The 19428-nt window shown below is 50.4% G+C and overlaps 3 protein-coding genes across 3 annotated transcripts; all 3 read left to right on the top strand.

The window, feature by feature from the left end:
- The first annotated feature begins 179 nt into the window (after window positions 1-179).
- On the top strand, window positions 180-7584 carry LOC135823352 (uncharacterized). The gene is made up of 2 exons (XM_065336205.1): window positions 180-2757; window positions 6473-7584. The coding sequence occupies exons 1-2, from the start codon at window positions 463-465 to the stop codon at window positions 6590-6592; spliced, it is 2415 nt and encodes an 804-aa protein (XP_065192277.1). The 5' UTR covers window positions 180-462; the 3' UTR covers window positions 6593-7584.
- A 946-nt stretch (window positions 7585-8530) lies between these two features.
- Window positions 8531-13372, top strand: LOC135822439 (uncharacterized). Its single transcript, XM_065335207.1, has 2 exons — window positions 8531-8975; window positions 9886-13372. Exons 1-2 carry the CDS (start codon window positions 8852-8854, stop codon window positions 11313-11315), a joined length of 1554 nt encoding a protein of 517 aa, XP_065191279.1. The 5' UTR covers window positions 8531-8851; the 3' UTR covers window positions 11316-13372.
- On the top strand, window positions 11725-13177 carry LOC135823652 (uncharacterized). The gene is made up of 3 exons (XM_065336501.1): window positions 11725-11740; window positions 11904-12023; window positions 12234-13177. The coding sequence occupies exons 1-3, from the start codon at window positions 11725-11727 to the stop codon at window positions 13175-13177; spliced, it is 1080 nt and encodes a 359-aa protein (XP_065192573.1).
- Window positions 13373-19428: the final 6056 nt, after the last annotated feature.

Genomic DNA, 19428 nt, shown 5'->3' with positions numbered 1-19428 from the left:
ACCCCGTACAACACAATCACTGAATCAGTCTTGTACGTAGACTGCGTACCCGACCGTTGCATGCAGTGTGGATTGGGCCAGCCCAGCCAGGCCAGGGCAAGTCAGAAAAGGAATGGATGTGTGCCGAGCTCAAACTCACACGTCCAAAACTGATTTTTTTGGAAGGCTACTGACTTTCTCTGGCGTAATTCCACTTTCGCTTTTGGGTAGCTTTGTGGTGACCGATGTCAAGTGTAGGTTATTCAATTGTCAACAATTACATAATGCCTCCATCGTGTTCTTCCTTCAAATGAATACTGCCCGAGTTCGAGGTGAATGTGTCCCGAGTCCACCATTGCCGTGTTCCAGAATTTGCTGCCGAGAGAGATAGGAATTTATAAAAGCACTGTTGTTCCACGAGTCTTCTCGGTTTGACCAAAATCCTGAAAGCCGGCAGGTCGGAGGAGCTGTGATCGGCGTGTCATGAGTCAGTCGATGGACGAGGAGTGTTTAGCAGGAAACACCTACCAGGATGGCAATGCAGCAGCAGGCGACAGCCAGGCAAGAGTCCCCAAAGGCTGGCGGATGGTCATCAGGGAACTGGTGGAGACGGAACGTACCTACGTCACTGACCTGAGCGACGTCATAAGAGGCTATTACGAGTACTTGCCTGGATATTACAAGCCTAGAGAGTGTTGTGAGCTGCCCATGAGCGCTGAGGAGAGAGATCTTCTGTTTAGCAACCTTGGAGACCTTGTCCAGTTGAACGCGTCCTTACTCGGGTGCTTTGAAAACGCTAGCGGTCGACCTGAGCAGATCGCTGCCTGCTTTCTGGACCGCGAGGAAGAGTTCAAGATTTATGCCCAATACTGCATAAACTATGTGCAGGCAATGGACACGTTCAACTTGCTGCTGAAGAGGCCAAGGGCTGAAGAATACTTCCAGCATTGTCAGCTAACGCTTGGCCATACGCTGCCACTGGATTCGTTCCTCCTAAAGCCAGTCCAGCGAATCCTGAAGTACCCGCTGCTTCTGAATAGCCTGATCAAGCAGTACACCAAGTTCCACGACCTGTCGGAGGAGATCCGCCAGCTGCTGTTGAGCGCTCACATGACCATGTCCAATCTGGCACAGTACATCAATGAAGTCAAGCAGGCCAAGGAGGAGAGCAAGCGCACTGAGGAGATCTTGAGTCAGATCATAGGCTGGGAAAGTCCAGCAGACACTGGGAACATATGTGTGGAGGATCAGGCACGCGTTTATGGCACGAAAGGCGAGCACCATCACCTGTATGCATTTCAGAAAACGCTGCTAATTACGAAGCCAATTAAGGACGGTCCAGAACTGTATCGACGACACCTGCCATTCTCAGACATTACTTTAGCCGATGTCTCAGCAGATCCGTTTTTGTTTGAGCTCCACTGCCCCAGTGAACAAGAGGAACTGTCGCCACGAGCCATGCGCCTCTTTCCAATCGTAGTCTGTCCTCGCAATGCCAAGCAGAAGGCAGTTTGGCTCAAGACTCTGCGAGAAAGAGATGTAGCAGATGTGACTGTGGAAATCGAGACAGTACGTCGCAAGACATTTACCACCGGTGAGCAATCATCCAGCGGTTCATCTGCCCAAGGGCTTTCAAGGCCAAGGCATTCGTTTATTCAAGTCATTGCTCAAGTGCAAAGGGCCGCATCCATAAATTCCTACTCGGCATCCAGCAGTAATAGTGGCTCATTTCACAATCGCATCGACAGCAAATGTGATAATATGGCCAGTGTCAATGGTGATAAAGCAGGCAGGTCTGTAGATGAGGCACCAACGGATCGCAAGGTGTCAACCCTAAGAAAGTGGGATGAGCTGGTTACCATTGCTCGGCAAGCATCCCTCGAAAAGTCCTCAGCAGAACGGCGGAACAGAAACCAGTCACTGCATATAGCAAAGGACAAGGTCCGCTCACCTAACTTCTGGCGAAAGGCGCACAGCTCCACGGAGAAAGGGGATGAGCTCAGTTCGACGGGAGATGTGTGTTCTACTGCATCTAGTGAGATTGATTTCTCCAAGACGGCCCCATCGTCTCTTCAGCTGAGCTTGCCGGTGATGAGCACAGGCTCCGTGTCCAGCGCCGTTGACACCACTCAGCAACGCACGGTCGAGCAGTGCGAGAGCACTTCTGCTTTGGATCGCGATACCATGTGCTCGCCAATGTACACCGAATTAGCTTACTCACTGCCGGCGTGCCCCACTCAGCTCGAATCGCCGACCAGTCCTGGCCTGCCTCCACTATCCCCGCTCTCCAGCCAGAGAGGGACAAGAGCTCGAACGCAGATCAAGGATGCGCTGAAGACAGCTGGAAAGTTGATGACACCTAGGCGACTCCACACGCCAGGGTCTTCCAGCCACAGTGAAGAAACACCCGTATCGCCGACAAATACAAGCCACAATCAATCGCTCAGGCCGAAAGCATCACGCTCTGTAGGCGCTCAGGTTGAGTCCAGCTTCAGCGGAGGCGGGTTGAATGCACGTCAACTGGAGGATTCGGACAGCGTATTCAGTGTGACACAGAACCGCAGTTTATCAACGACCGGCACACAGACTCGGTCAAGGGTCGGGTCAATATCGTTCAACATACCTAGCTGGGCAACATCTGGAAGCAGCAGTAGTCGCTCGAGCAGCACTTCAAGTTCAAGTTTAATCCAAAAGGTAGCATCGAGAGGAAAGCGTGTGTCAGCACCATCCGTAATGAAGTTACCAGAATCGAAACTGGAGCCATTCCAGCAGCCACGGGTAAGTTTGTGTGCTTCTAACCCATGGTGCTTTTTACTCTACTGGCAATCGTGTATAGACCTTAGTACAAAGTGGTTCTTTCCTCAGTGTGTGCAGACTCCATTGTAGCCAGGAAGGGACCTGAAGATGGGCCTGGCCCGAAAAATTGGATTCCCTCGGGAGAATTTGTAGCCAAGAGACCGTTTTGGGGTAGCGGTGTTAAATTGTGTGACACAAAGCGGTTCCTTGAGACTTCAGAGAAGTAATATGGTTCAAGCTTAACGATGAATTATATGCAAGCATGCAGGACACAATAGGATTGTAACGTCATAACGTACATACTCTTACCGACACGCTTGGACTTGGGGATACCGATATGGGTTTGGTGGCAGCAATCATGGCGTCATTTTGTTTCCATAATACTCCGACAAGTGGCATGGTGTTTGTTTTGTGGAGGTAGGATAGCATCTACCACTTTTTTTGGTTTCTTTGTCATTGAGAGACGGAGAGACAGAGACACATAAACACAGAGAGAGAGAGAGAGAGAGAGAGAGAGAGAGAGAGAGAGAGAGAGAGAGAGTGTGTGGTGTGTGTGTGTGCGCGCGCTTGTGGTGTGCGTATGCACACGCACGCATTACGATAAAAGGTACAGCAGCGAGAGAAAAAGCAGTAAAATTTGGGTTTTTGAAAGCGTCAAAAGCACAAACTTGCGATGACGGTCAGAGCCAGCGCGTGCTTTACGGCTACATTGAACAATACAAGGCATAGAGTCTAAAATGGTTGATGATCATCATCAGACCAGACCAGCTTCAGAGTTGCATGCTCTGGTTATTGTACTCTTGCCTTGGTTACACTGGTCCCGTCGACAGAATCTGATATCATCCAGGATGCAATATCTGGCCGTTCTCGACTTCTGTTGCTTTAAAGTGGAATAAAAAGAAACTACAGTCTGTATCGGCTATAGCGTACCCTTTTGATTTCCGTGATATTATCACTATATCCGATGCATCACTATATGCGATACGATCGATTTTTTATTTTTTATTTCGATCGACACATGAAAGGCAAGGAAATACTTCCAGCATATGTCCTAGCATGGCGTTTTGACAAATGAGCATGCTGCATAGTTGACAGTGCCCGCATTTCCATAAAAAAATTCTGTCATGTACATGTACAGTGCTGCCAAACCGTCCGATTTTTCGGACAATGTCCGATTTTTGAAGGCTCTTCCGAAAACCGGTCCGATAAGGGAAACGTCCGAAAAGCAGCCAAAATGTCGGAGATCATTACTTTCCTATGCAGAAGTCCTGTACTTTCACTTTTCAGCGCAACTGAAGGCACACATCACTGTACATTTGCTTCTAAAAAGGCTAGCGCTTGGCTGTGGAAGTGCAAAGTAACACACCTGGATCAGGCTGAATGGCATGTACACTGACAGTCTGTACAGAGTCAGTGTGCGACCACACTCATCATCACAAAATTCATGACAACTCTGGGGTTACCATGGCAACGGAGCGATTTTTCATGGTCTTTTAGGCGATATTTTGAATTCTCTGTAAAAAAAATTGCCGAGGAGAAAAATTCGCACCATGTGGCCAGCCTTGGCGGTGAAGGGTGTCCGATTTTGGGCGAAAATTATTTGGCAGCACTGCATGTATCACTATAAAATAAGCAACGTGAAGAAAGGAAAAAATAGGGCCTTTGATATTACCGTAAAATCCCGCCAGAGCGCCCCTACCTCCTCGACGCTTCAGGTGGGGAGGGGCGGATGGGCGAGTCCTACTTGCCGCATTCAGTGCTACATGAAAAAGTACTCACCCTACGAAAACTGTTCGTGCATCTCGTACACCGACCAAAGGTCAAGAGCCAGGAGTCGAACACTGACGAACAGACCCGACAAAACGCTGGGTTTGTGCGATCCCTGGTCAGGAGGGTACTAGGGTGGGCACTGTTGCGTACATTTCCAACGGGGTCGAGCACGCGTCTGCAGTGCAGTACGGCATCACAGACTGCGACAGAGTCATACGAGGATACAATCAATCCCGTCCCTGACAAGAAGTCAGGGAGGGGCGGATGGGAGAGACGGGGCGCTCTGGCGGGATTTTACGGTATTGCTACATGCATTTTATAGTTACAGGTCCTCCCTCGTTAGTAGATAATCTCTGGGCCATCGAAAAAGTTATCTTATAACGAGACTTATCTTGTAGCAGGACTTGCAGCTAAAGGTGAAGTAGGCACTACTTCGTACTTATCGGGGCTACCCTCGATACAACATAAATTATCGATGCTTCAACTCGTTATAAGATAATTGAAAAATCTCCAACATAACTCTTCCTTGGATGAAAAGGATCGTCCATATTCGCAAACACATAGATATATTACGTTTCGTCTTTCTGCTTTATCCTACCTGTTTTGGCCTTGGTCCTGCATGGTCAGTATTATCTTAGACTGAGGGTTTGGCACTCCAGGGACCTGGGCAAAGGGTCGTTATAACGAATTTTATGTACTAACGGATTATGTTGTAACCGGACCTGTAAACAGTTGTATAGACCACGTTTCGCCAGGGGATTTCAGATTTCTATTTACTAACGGGGTTTGTGTACTAACCGGACTCGTTATAATGAGGGAGGACCTGTATCACTATAGCCGATAATAATATAGTGTGTTATGCATGTTTTGATTTTTTGCTGCCATCATAATATCCGATATATCATTACATCCGGTAATATTGGTTATAGTGATATTTTTACTGGATAAAATACGTTTTGCTTTTGATATTTCGTACCAATATCACTGTAGCCGATATATTCTTTTATCCAGTCACTCTATAGCCGATACAGACTGTACACAGGTACTCCGAAGCGCACTCAATCTGTGGACACTGCTGATTCATCCTTTGTAGTCTTATCTACACTGTATGGAGAAATGGTCCCGCATCTGGTAGGAATGAAAATATGTTACAGAGCACTTGAAAATGGTGCCTAGGGTCCAAATATGAGGTTTTGAGCTATCATGCCCTTGTGGTAGCTACATGTACATTGTAGTCCCTCCAGCTTTCATACTATAAAAAACCCAGATGGAAATTTGTCAACAAATAATACTGTACTCGGATGACGAGCCAAAAGTAAATGTAAAAGTATTTTTCCCCTTTTTGTTCCTATCTTAAGTTAACCTCGAACCTTACAAGTTGTTAGGCTGTTGGTTAGCACCCTGGAGATTGGTTAGAGCTAGGTGTCATGTCTTTGAATGTTTCAGTAGTTTGTCAGTTGTGTGCCCAGTTATTGCACTTTTTGACTGCTTATGATCTAGTGACAGTGTTGGACACCTCCTAGTCATATTTCCTCTAGAATTTTTTTCATTTTACGAATGATGCTGTGGGGGTAGTTTTTGTGTGCGGTCTTTGGCCACAAATGTTGGCCAGTTCAAACTTCAGATGCGTTCTTTCCGTTACAGTCAAGTGCAGCTAAGCATCCTTTTCATGTGCACTGCACCGAATATATTTCTCGGAGGCTGAAGAGGCGCTCGATGTACTGGTATCAAATAAGCTGCACCACAAAACGCAGATGACCTACATTCATCTTCAGCCCTTTAAGCACTGCTACGATGCTACCGAATTCCTTTATCATCCATTTTCACTCGTATTCCATTGGGAAAGGGTTTCAACGGTTTCAAGCAAGGGACATGATGCATATTTACTCATAGACTTGGTGTTTATCTTGCCATCCTTTTCCTCCAGGAGAAACCCATGTCTCGCTTGGGACGCCTGGCTGAAAGGACAAGAGAGCGCCGCAACACAGTGTCCAACTACTGCAGGAAAACACCGGAGAGTTTGCCGGGCTCAACGGACGTGTTCTGAGCTTGCATGCTGGTAAGAGAAGGAGTGAGAGAGGCGCCCGCTGAGCAGTGCGTTGTGGCGCCTCACCCATACGGACTGCTCGTTGCCTGTGGAATGCAGTGCTTCAAGCCATCCCCGTCCCGTGAACAGTTTTTACGTATTTTCACGCAAAGTTTACCAATCAAATCATGATAGCATGTAACATGCTGCGTGCAGGGCTTTCGGTGTGCCACTATCGGCTATCCCGATCGCATACAGACCCACCTCTCTAAACAAGTACAGTTCTTTTCCACCTTTGTACAGTGCAGTGCGCGTACATTCAAGTCTAGGCTCCCAGTCAAATGCTGTTCTTTTTTTGGCTACGACATTCTGACACGTTAGCACCCTACATACCTTAGTGTCCCACAAATGCCTTGCACCCGGGTTCCATTCACAACCCCTGCTTCTGAGCTCATGTACATGTGCATTCTTGCATGTCATGCAGCCTGAAAGCTCGCCCTCGTTTCATGTACATGCATGTCATGCAGCCTGAAAGCTCACCCTCGTTTGTCCGTGTTCTGGTATATCGATTTATTCATTCGTCCCGTCGCTGCTGTTGCCGCTGCTGTTACTGAGGTTCCTTCAAGCTTGCTAAGAAACTTTAAACTGCATTCAGTCAGGCCACTTTTTTTGTCATCCCTGTTATACTCCCTCTTTTAATGTGGTACCTCAATATTTTCTCACTTCTCAAAACTTCCAGTAGCCCAGCATCAGAAACTATCTCCTCCACTGAACCTTTTAATTAATAATACAACATTTTGGAATGATGACGATGTGCTATTTCAGCATAAAGTATATTTATATTTGAATCTGAAGCTATCTGAAGCTATAATTATTTTAATTTTTTTTATACTTGACAAGATCCTTTCAGAAAACAATAATAATTTACTTTTATTTTTAACCATTTGAGACCAACACTGTTCTAGCCAGCTGCCCCTTGAGACACCATCATACTCTGGCAGTGCAGGCATGTATAGTGCAATCCGTCTGCATTGCTCACATACTATAGCCTGTACATTCAGGCAGGAGAAGCATGTACACGTATGCAGGTGACATGGCACAACGGATTGTCGGCGGAGTTGTCTGGGTGTATGCGCAGGTTTGTGTGTGTGTGTGTGCGCGCGCGCGCGCGCGCGCGCGCGCACACGTTTGTGTCAGTCACACGCGTGCATGCGTTTATGCATGTGTGTAGCTGGGAATGGCTTATCAAAATAGCAGTACGCTGTCTGTCATAATTCTGCTTGGCCGCCTATTAGTTTATGCCTCAAGAACTGCTCTTTTCTTGACTGATCTTTGTTTTGCTGTGGCATCAGTTGACATTGCAGTTGTGCTTGCGGGCTGAGAGCTGCGTAGATCTATGTCCGACCATTCCCACAACTTACATGTACACTATGTCATGCACATTATAAAGAGAATACTATTATTATTGTTATATGCATTCCCGCGTTGAAGTGTAGCAGCAGTATGCTGCATCCACAGCTTCGCTTACTCAGACTGATGGCTTGGGTGAGAGGAGAGGGGAGAGAAAGCAACCAGGCAACCAACATGTATGAAATAGACCATAATAACATGAAGAGAACCAGGGAGTCGTAAATTTTACGACTCCCTGAAGAGAACCAACCTACATAATATGCATGATTGCACAAGAATGGAGACGACAAAGGGCTATAATCATTGTGCCACAAAAACCGAATACTGTACAATAAAATTCCTCAGATATCCCGGATCGTCCCTACAAAAAAAGTGTAATCCTTTTTTATTTTTCGACAGGCACAGCTCACGGCTAGTAGTAAAATATTTTACTACTCCCTGGTCAGAAAGGTGCATGTCCGATAGACAGCTAGTACATCTGACCCATCTACAACCACAAAATAATTGGCATCTCGACGAAAAAGGGCCTCAAAAAAATTTAATGTTGGTTTGCGTTGCGCAAACCGTAGTTAACCAGCACGCCACGGGCCGCGCCCCCGCAGGGGAATATTCCCGCAAGATGACTTTAGGTGACCATACGCACTCCGCCGTGCCGCCGCAGCCGACTCGCGCAAGCACGCACTCTTGCAGAGTTCCGCATTCGGGTCGCACTCGCGTACGACATCCCGTATGAGCCACCCTTCGCCTGGCGGATGCATCCGTAGACGGCTCATCTACTGCTGGCCGGTGTAATTTTGCCAGTTGTCTGTTTTGCTGCGAGTGCTCGCCACGCAATTTTGTTTTCTATTCCTCAACATTTAGAACTTTAGTATGGCTTTCTCAGCAGCCCAGAGGGACTCCATCGCCGAGATTGTGGCTGCCAGCGTTGCAGCAGCACTTGGCAACAGCCCGCCGGCTGGACACCACGCGGCTGACTCCGAGACTGGAGCAAACGGTATGTTCCCGGATGTAATGCACCACACCCCCGCTTGTATTGCACATGTGGCCCCAGAAGCCATTGACAAAATAAAACGGATCGAGTATGTCGATATTGCTTGTCTGCTGCCCCCAAAGCCGGGACCAGCCGCCGAACCAACCCCCAAGAGATTCCGGGTAGATGACGACGGGGCACTGGCAGTCTGCGCCGCTCCAAAGCGGAAAATTGAAAACTTGGCCACGTGGATCGAGGCGTGGTCCATTTTCAGCCTGATTGCCATAGGCGAACATCACCTATGCGCCGAAGCCCTGATGATTCACCAACTCCGAATCATCCAGGCCGCCGGCAAGTACCGCTTCGCAGCAGTTGTAGAATTCGACACCAGGGCGCGGCAGGCGCTGTCGAAAGATTTGTCCCGGTCACTGGCAGACCTGGACACTGAGCTCTACACGACCTGCTTTACCGGGCAGGCACTCCCCTTTTGCAACAACTGCAAGAGGCTGGGGCACCTGACCGCCTCCTGCACAACGCAGCCCTTTCGGAGCAGGCCAAAGGAGCAAGGTGTCAGCTCCAGCGCAAAACCAAACGAGACCTGCCGCCGTTACAACTACGGCACCTGCGTCGGCTCGTGCAAGTTTCGCCACGCATGCATGTTTTGCTCGGGAGAGCACCCAGCTTCCGCCTGCCCAGCCAAGAAATAGTGATGCCGCGAAGGCAGCCCCGGCAGTATCCTCTCTTAATAGTCTTATTTATAATATTGCACCGCACACACCCATCCACATTGATGTATTGCACGATGAATTGCGCACGCACCCCGACCCCTCTTTTGTTCTTGCTTTGATTAATGACTTGCGTTTTGGCTTTCGCATTGGTTTTACCGGGCCTCGTAATGTTTCTGTTCATAGTGCTAATCTGTCCTCTGCAACAGCTCACCCCGAAGTCGTTGACCAATATCTCGCAACTGAATGCCAGCGGGGCCATACGGCCGGTCCCTTCACAGCTCCGCCATTCGCCTGCCTCCGCACATCAGGAGTCGGCGTGGTCCCGAAAAAATCAGGCGGGCACCGGTTGATCATGCACCTCTCCGCCCCGCAGGGGAACAGCGTGAACACGTTCATTGACCCTGACCAATACCGCTTCAAACTGATTACGATCGACTGCATTGCCGATCATGTTCGCAGAACAGGCCCCTGCGCACTGATAACCAAGGTGGACCTGAAGCACGCGTTTCGGCTCTGTCCAGTACACCCCGACGACTGGCCACTGCTTGGCATGCAATGGAGATCGAAGTATTACTTCGACACAGTCTTGCCGTTCGGTCTGCGGTCCGCCCCTAGCTTGTTTAACCGCCTAGCAGACGCGCTTGAGTGGATCCTACGCCACAAGTACAGCATACCCGCACTCGAGCACTACCTCGACGACTTTGTTTCGGTATCACCACCGGCCACTGTGGTGCCATCGTCGACAGCCGCAGTCCACAAGGCCACGATCCTTCAGGTGTTCGACAACCTGGGTGTCCCCACTGCAGTTGGCACCGACAAGGTGGTGGGTCCATCCACGTGCGTCACCGTGTTGGGCATCGAGATTGACTCGGCCACCGGGGAACTCCGCCTTCCCACTGACAAACTCCGCGCGCTGCAACATCTGCTGCAGTCATGGTCCACCCGCCACACCGCCTCACGGCGGGAACTCCAATCTCTAGTGGGCCACCTGTCTTTCGCAGCAAAGGTTGTTCCAGCTGGACGCACCTTTACTAGACGGCTCATTGATGCATGCACTTCCGCTCACAGCTCATCGCCCATCGTCCACCTGAGCAGCGATGCCCTAGCCGATATCCGGTGGTGGCAGGAATTCCTTCCCGTCTGGAACGGCAAAGCCCTTATGCGCGACCCAGAGTGGTCTAGGTCACTGGACCTTGAGTTGTTCACGGACGCATCCGGCCTAGGCTTCGGTGGCTTCTTTCAAGGTCGCTGGTTCGCCGGCGCATGGTCCGCAACGCAACAGACGCCGCCATACACCTCCATCATGTGGAGGGAGATGTGGCCAATCTCCCTCGCCTGCCAGCTGTGGGGACCGCTTTGGACGCAGAAGAAGATCCTGCTCCACTGCGACAACGCTTCCGTGTGCGCTGCCTGGGAGTCGGGCACCTGCCGGCACCCAGGAGTCGTGGCGCTCATACGCAGCACCCTCCAGACGGCCGCTCGCCACAACTTCTGTCTGCTTATCCGCCACATCGCCGGAGTGGACAACGGTATCGCAGATGCCCTATCCCGCGCTCAGTTCCCACGGTTCCGCCTCTTGGCGCCCGGGGCCGACCTCAGTCCGTCGTCACTCGCAAACATCCACGCCGCAGCGTGAGGAAGTCGCCATCCAGGGTCCGCCGTTACCGAGATTGGACGCTCTGCTCCTGAGACCACAGAACTATGCTTCTGCCCCCGTGTTTTCTTTTGTTTCCTTTACTTTTTCCGCTGTGTATCCCTGCTCGCACAGCCTACTGCCACGCCCCACCCGTTGCACCTCTGCACTAGTTGTTAAGCCCTCGCCGGGGTGTTACTGCCTATCATTTCTGCCTCAACCCTGTGTGCTTACGGATTGTCAAGTCCTTTAGAATCGCATCCCTGTGTGCTTATGGACCGAGTCAAGTCCTCTAGATTTGCCGCCCGGTGTGCTTAGGGACTGAATCAGGTCCCCTAGACGCCTGCACTTTCTTTGGGAGCAGTTCGGTCCCGCCGCTGCCTAGGGAGACCACCGCAATAGACACATCTAGATGGGGAATCAAATAGGCAAGCCGCAAGCAAAATCCGCACGCCTCATGGCAGTAGGCCTCCGCCGGTCAGAGAGCCCCGTTACACCTAGGATCATGACTGCGCTCATGGGGGTGGGTCGTACGAAGCAGGGTCACTCGCACTGACTGAATTTCTTTGTCCTTTGTTGTGTTGATTCCAGGCTCGCTGGCCGTTGCCGCATGCAACCGCTCACATGATGGCTCGCCAGCCCAGATCGCTCATCTATCCGCAGAAAAGCAACCTCCCGCAGGAGGGCCACCGCAGTCGCTTCCTCCGCAACGTACCGCTGGCCCCAGTCAGCACGCAGGGCTAGCCATCGTGTTTCTCGCTTGCTTCCTAGCCGCTGTCTAGGGCAGGTGGTGATGGATGTGCGCATGTTTGCGTATATGCTTGTGTTTATGTGCGCGCATGTGGGCATGTGCGCTGCTATACGCGGTCACTGGTGGATGCATGTGGCGCGCTATCTCTTCTCCTGTGTCCTCTCTGCCAGGCTCGCCAGCCGCCGCACTTTCCGCACGAGCCGAACAACTCATATCCAATTCAGTGGCCGCAGCCACGCAACGCACATATGCCCCGGGCTGGCACGCATTCCGCAAGTTCATGCAACAGATTCACCGCGACCCGCTGTCACCGCGTCACGATGACATCCTGCTATTTGCCGCTTCCATGTCGCATTCTGTCAGTGCCGGCACTTTGAAAGTATACCTGGCCGCAGTCAGATACAACCTCCTCTGCAGGGGAGGACCTGTCGAAGTCCTTGCATCCAGCCGGCTCACCGCTCTGGTGAAAGGCCTGGAGAGAGAACGCGCATCGCTCCCACGGCACGCAACTGCCCAGCCTCGGAGACAGGCTATCACCGCCGTACAACTCAAGGCACTACATCTTTTCCTGCAGCGTTCCGCTTATAGCCCTGGCGACACGCTCATGCTATGGGCCGCATTGACGACAGCATTCCATGGTCTGCTGCGAGTTAGCGAGTACACGTCCCCGTCGCCAGCAGGGTCGGGTACCCTGAAAACTCTCAGGCGCGCTCACCTCGTGCTCTCTCAGGCCACAGCCAGCTTACGGCTTCAACGCACGAAGACATCGCAGCTGACAAGCGGTGGCGAGGTTGTGCTGCATCGCCATGCAGACCCGCAAATATGCCCCGTCCTGGCCCTCGAGGCATACGTCAGATCGTGCGCATGGGGTAGTGACGAACAACCTCTCTTCAAGTTCGGCAATAGACGATGGCTCACGCCCAATGACATCAACGTAGTGTTGCGCAGGGTTCTGGGCCCCAGCTACAGTAGCCACTCCCTCCGTGCAGGAGGCGCAACGCACATGGCGAACCAAGGTGCCCCGGAGTATGCCTTGATGGCAGCCGGGCGGTGGTCCAGCGGAGCTTACCGCACGTACGTTCGCAGGCCTGCAGGCATGCCGCGGCGTTACTGAGCCACGGGTCGCAAGCACCGCACGCCCCCCTTTTCTTGGAGGCACGGGCTCGGCCGATGGGCACGAAATCCGCATGGTGCACATCCATCGGCTGCCGCAGACAATACAATTAATATACTTGTGGGTACTACCGAGTACTTAGTGGTCATGCAGTTGCCATAGCAATGTACTGGTACACCCAGCCTTTATGATTGTTACATGACCCCATGGGTCGTCTTTCAAACGCTCTTTCATAGCCGATTGATGGCGTTATTTGTTCCTATCATACTATGTTACAGATGGGCGGCCTTAGACGGCCCAGTCCGATCATTTCACGCGAACTATGTTATACGTCATCATGATCACAATAATCATGTCGTGCTCACGTTCAATATAAGCTTGCGACACCCCACTGGCTCATCTCTTCTGTGGTGTGAGGGTTAAATGTTGGTTTGCGTTGCGCAAACCGTAGTTAACCAGCACGCCACGGGCCGCGCCCCCGCAGGGGAATATTCCCGCAAGATGACTTTAGGTGACCATACGCACTCCGCCGTGCCGCCGCAGCCGACTTGCGCAAGCACGCACTCTTGCAGAGTTCCGCATTCGGGTCGCACTCGCGTACGACATCCCGTATGAGCCACCCTTCGCCTGGCGGATGCATCCGTAGACGGCTCATCTACTGCTGGCCGGTGTAATTTTGCCAGTTGTCTGTTTTGCTGCGAGTGCTCGCCACGCAATTTTGTTTCCCACCCGCCCACGCCTACCGGACGGAGGGGAGGCACGGGCTCGGCCGATGGGCACGAAATCCGCATGGTGCACATCCATCGGCTGCCGCAGACAATACAATTAATATACTTGTGGGTACTACCGAGTACTTAGTGGTCATGCAGTTGCCATAGCAATGTACTGGTACACCCAGCCTTTATGATTGTTACATGACCCCATGGGTCGTCTTTCAAACGCTCTTTCATAGCCGATTGATGGCGTTATTTGTTCCTATCATACTATGTTACAGATGGGCGGCCTTAGACGGCCCAGTCCGATCATTTCACGCGAACTATGTTATACGTCATCATGATCACAATAATCATGTCGTGCTCACGTTCAATATAAGCTTGCGACACCCCACTGGCTCATCTCTTCTGTGGTGTGAGGGTTAACTTATGATTGGCAAAAGTCCCAACCAGGCCGGACAGGCCCGGACGTCCGGACTGCATGGAGAAAACATACATACGGGTAATATACATGTACATGTTACTACAGAAGACAGTACAGTCAACTTCGCTAATAACGACTGCGGATATAACGACAATTCGCGAATAATAGAGAGGTTGCGCACAACGAAAATTCGTTAGATTTCGACCGTCCGGGTTCGAGTAACGAAAGTTGCTCCGAAGATCCGTCCAAACGTGACCGAAACAGAGCAAATCTACGAAAATATTTTTCGTTACCTGGAGTACTAAAAAAACTGATATTTTACAACTCCCTGTCTTGACTCTTCGCACCCGCGCGGCTGCCGCGTCGACCCACTACGAAAACGTTCACGCGTTGTGCGCAACCTCACGCTTTACGAATATTCGTTAGCTTTTTTCGTTAAAAATATTCGTTACGGCGCTACGAATTTTCGTTGTGCGCAACCTCTCTATTACAGCATTTCCATGCCCAGATCGCGCGATGCAGAGCAAAGTACAGTCCCTTCCAACTGTAATGCATAATTATTATAATGAGACTTCGGGTATAACAACACTTCACGAATAAGGACACTTTTTTGATGCCCCGCCGAGTGTCGTTATAAGCGAAGTTGACTGCATGTTAAACGCGTTCTCACAATGCATTGCAACCAGGGAGTAGTACAATACCTGATTGCAACATCGCTCCCTGGCTTTGTTCCAGTCTAGTCTGAAAGCTTCGGATAATGAGATCAAAAAGCTCCCAACAGTTCAAAGATTGCCACAATGACGTCACTGCATACATCGATGTATGCGCATTTTCACACACTGGGTTCGGGATAACGTTTTTTTCAAATAGCAAATGAAAAATGGTCGTTAAACGTTAGACTTTGTGACTCGTTCGACTTTCCTACTATATTGGCATGGGGCCATGGGGGCTTGGTTGAAGGTGAAATATCATATCTCGAGAACACTCGTCGGTCTTCGCCGTAGAGCTTTCCGACCCAGACCGTTTGACTCCAGTCCGCACCAGGACTCAGTGTCAGCAGATGACACACTGCAGGCATTTGTTCTCATGTGGGGATATACCTGGACACCTACTACAATATTAATACCGGTAGTAGAGACGAGTTCTGATTTCTGAGCACTGACTTGTTGCATGAGGCATGATGTTGGCCAATTGGTCCTAGCATGGGGAGAATGTGGTACTACTAGCACTTTTCGCTGGTTCAGATGAGAGCTTCGCTTCGTCTGTCGTGGTGAGAAGGAGAGCTCTGTGCCAGCGCCAGGGTAACTTTGCAGCGTGAAGAGCGTGTAAGGGCTGCCCGGCAGGCGTGTAATTACCTCCATATTGCCAGGTGTATTTTACCGCCAAGTACAGCTGCAGTGGAGTCTTCAACCTCATTTAAAAATGAATCCAAACTAGCAATAGCAACCATCAAAAAAGAAGGCATAAAGCAACACTACCCTCTAGTAGTACAATGTAGTACTGAAGTAGTCGTAGTTTAGTTGTCTGGTGTTCACTCTTCCCTGGGCAAGATGGCTTGTCTCAGCAGTCGCAGGCTTTCTCTGGTTTCTTCGCGGCTGGGTTAAGGTGGAGTATAGCTGTGGTTCTTGATGCGTGAAGGTGTGTTTTCGACCTTCGATTGCGGATGGGGTCTTGACGAGGACCAGGCAGTTTCCACCGAAGTAGGTTTGGGTGTTTCGGCTGTAGAGGGATCATGGCAGGTGGTGTTCCTTTCCTAGTTCCTTTAGTCCTCTTTTTCCTTGTTCGCGTTCTGCACGCATTCTAGCGAGATTGGGTGGCGACTGGCCACTGGCGGCGAGGGTATCTGCGTGGGCAGGTACGTAGCGAGTGACGGACCATACCACTTCTGAGAGGGATATGCCTGCCAGTCGGTTGTTGATGCATGATGCGGAGATGTTCTCTGAAATGGAGTGGACGTTGACATAGAGTGGAATGTTGTTGGGTTATCGGCAAGATTGGTAGGTTTCTATGGGGAAACTCGTCTCTGTCATGGTATTGGTGACCAAGGACTTAGGTTACGGCTTTCGAGTTTCGTCACTCTCTCTGCGTCATGGCCGGAGGCAGAGGCGTTTCGGAGCACGGCGAGGCCATCGTCCCGATAGAGACCCTCACCGACCGACCGAGCCGATGTCCAAGTGGTGGGTGAGTGTGCTCAGAATGAGGGCAACGACCAGTTCGCATGCTTCGGCCCGCCTTGTATGACCGGACTCCATTGTGACGTCGGATAGCCCGTCTCTGCTTTTCTTGGTCCATGTTTGGTCAGCCGTTCCGAACAGGATTCTTACGTGCATGCAATATGAACTCGGTGTCATGGTCTGACATTTCATGTGATCTGCTCGGCGTAGGAGAGCTTGGCTCAGCCGGGTTTCTGATAGATGAACAGCGTGTGGAGAATCCTTTTAGATACAAAATACAAGCAAAGATCCATATCGACACGAATGTGTGTGCATCCTTCCTCTTGATCGCCTTGAATCGGTCAACAAGGGAGGAGGTGCCGGCTTCAAATCGTTCTTCCATTGGTTGATGTTCCCAGAGCGTCTCCACTATGCTGCTCAGTCAGGATGTTCTCGCCAAATGACACGTACATGTACATGTACCTCATACTTGGCAGGATCGATGAGGCGGCACGGCAAGCAACTAGTTCTTCAAGGAGTATCTGAGGTTGAAGCGCTTTGGCATGTTCGTTAGGACAGCACAGCTAAGGTCACGAGTTGAGGAGTGCTCTACCACAAATGAAGCGTGGGAGCCAAGACGATGTATCCAGTGTGCGGAGAGGGCTCAGATGCTACGGCGACGGCAGAGCGAAGCACACAGCACAGCACGAGGGTAGTTTGCTGCAACTCTTAGTTTCATACTCAGTGCAATCATCAAGCGACACGAGGATGTGAGTACACTTATACAAGGAAAAGGGGAGGAGTGGTGCTGCGGTGTTAGTGGTCCTGGAGGTGGTGCTAGGCTTTGGATGCTGGGTTGATAGTGTGAATCGCGCTGGTGTGAAACTGTGTTACATGCCTGTGGGACTGTGCCATGCCGTATCCCAACGTTATTCGCACATGCAGTGTGACTTGCTGGTAGAGGTCAGGAGGCTGTGATGGCAACGTTGGTTAGGTGACACCATGGTGACTTATGAGAAAAGATACAAGCACTGCACCTCCTAAAATTACAATCACGGTTATCACCTTCCATGTACCTAGCTTGGGCCTACGCACCTTTGCCACCCGATCAGCAACAACAACAAAACTTCTACAGCTAGCTAGCTTGTAGGATCTAACATCTTCGAACTCGGGATTTTTGCCACCTGATCACATTCACAGCCTACTTAGGCCTGACCGTGCCGCCAGCAGGACTGAGGCCATACTATGCGTCCGGATTGGATAGTTCTAAAACTACACAGCGCAGTCCCTCATGCATGTACGGACTTAACCTTAGGTCTACTGTATCTACTGGCCAGAGAAATCCATCCTCCTGGATAAAATAGCGCCAGAACGATTATGCAGCCCTAGCACTACGCATATTGGTCTGTGCACTCGAGCGCGGGGCTACTAGTACTTCATTCATGAGGTCAAATTTCTCTGGCGAGAACTTTCAACATGATTGTACACAGTTCAACTTTACTACTCTGCTTACTTTCACTGTTTCAGCGATACACACTATCAAGTTCAACACAACGCCCAACGCATAGCTATTACCATTAGCACCACACTCAGGACCACTAACTTTTAAAACACACCTCAGCATCCGCTTGCCTTGTATATACTGCCATGGCTAATAGCATCGCCACATTGTTGTCTGATGAGTGTTCTGAACATGGACCCCTTGTACATTTAAGGCCAAGTTGTAGTAACAAACTATAGCCTTGCTCTACTGCTGTACTGTACTGTGTAAGATTCAACCCTAAACCCTGCTGTCATGTAGCCAGGTCCTTCTCCGCCTCCTGAGAGCTTGCATTATCGCATTTTATGACTTTGGAGTGTCTGTGAGGCCGTAGTTCTGTCTGATATTCCCCACTGCCACGGTACCGTCCGTCAATGGGACTACATGTGCTTACAGGAAAAGTATTACAGTTTCTACAATATCACTGTGAGTGTGGCCGGAACGGATGCTGGAGAGTGGGGACATGGTGTAGCCAGACCCAGCTCGGCCTTCAACTTGGAGCCTAGGCGCCTGGTGATGGACTGGCGCAGTATGCATTACTATTAGTAGTAGTATTGTAGAAGCACCGCCATCCTTTGAGCACGTGGGTCAGCAATAATAGGGGTTTCCATGCATTTCGTTCCGCGACAGCAGTCATGATGCAGCACTTCTGGAAAAGATTTTAAGTGGTGACCTTCGCCCCATGCCTACCCGAATATGCAATGATTATGTAAGTAGCATGAAGCGTGTGTATTTCTTGGAGTGCATGTATTATTAAATTAAGTCTGTTTGTTACACTAGTCGTCGTCAACAATGGTGCACACGACTCTTGTAAGTTAGTTGCCTTGTGTCGATGCCCCCCCCCCCCCCCAACCCTACCCTCTGTTAGGGCTAAGCACAAGTACGAATCCCAGTAAAAAGTTACACACAGAATATCTGGGAGACGCCAGACTGCAGTAGTGTAGCCTGTACTGTAGACTGTTTTCCCTGTTTACAAAACTAATGTAGTTTCAGAGGTTATTAACCTGAAAGTTAGCCTCTGTCACCTTACGGCATGCACAGTGATAGAATGACATTGTGCTCTACTTCATTCTTCCCAAAGAGAGATTATATTACCACTAGTCGGACACAGTATGTGTGCCGTTTACCACTCCCTTGAGTGTATCCCACTGTCCGCCTTCCTCTTCACCATCCGAACTGCATACTAATACTACTCAGCGCCTGAAGCTGCGGATGCGGAAAACCTTCGGAGAATCAAGAGATCTCGACCTTGATTTCAAGTGTCTTGCTTGCTTTGAAGGCAGAGGCGCTAGTACAGTAGAGCGTATAGTATCCCATGATGCCTAGGCCAGGATGTTGCTTCTGCTTCGCCCGCATACATGTACAGTCATCATGGTCATTGTAAATCCCCCTACCCTCCCGCTGTCCGTAGAACTGGCTTG

The sequence above is a fragment of the Sycon ciliatum genome, chromosome 8 (assembly GCF_964019385.1).
Source record: "Sycon ciliatum chromosome 8, ocSycCili1.1, whole genome shotgun sequence".
Taxonomy (NCBI): domain Eukaryota; kingdom Metazoa; phylum Porifera; class Calcarea; order Leucosolenida; family Sycettidae; genus Sycon; species Sycon ciliatum.
The sequence above is the reverse complement of the archived record's forward strand: the minus strand, read 5'-3'. Positions and strand labels throughout refer to the sequence as shown.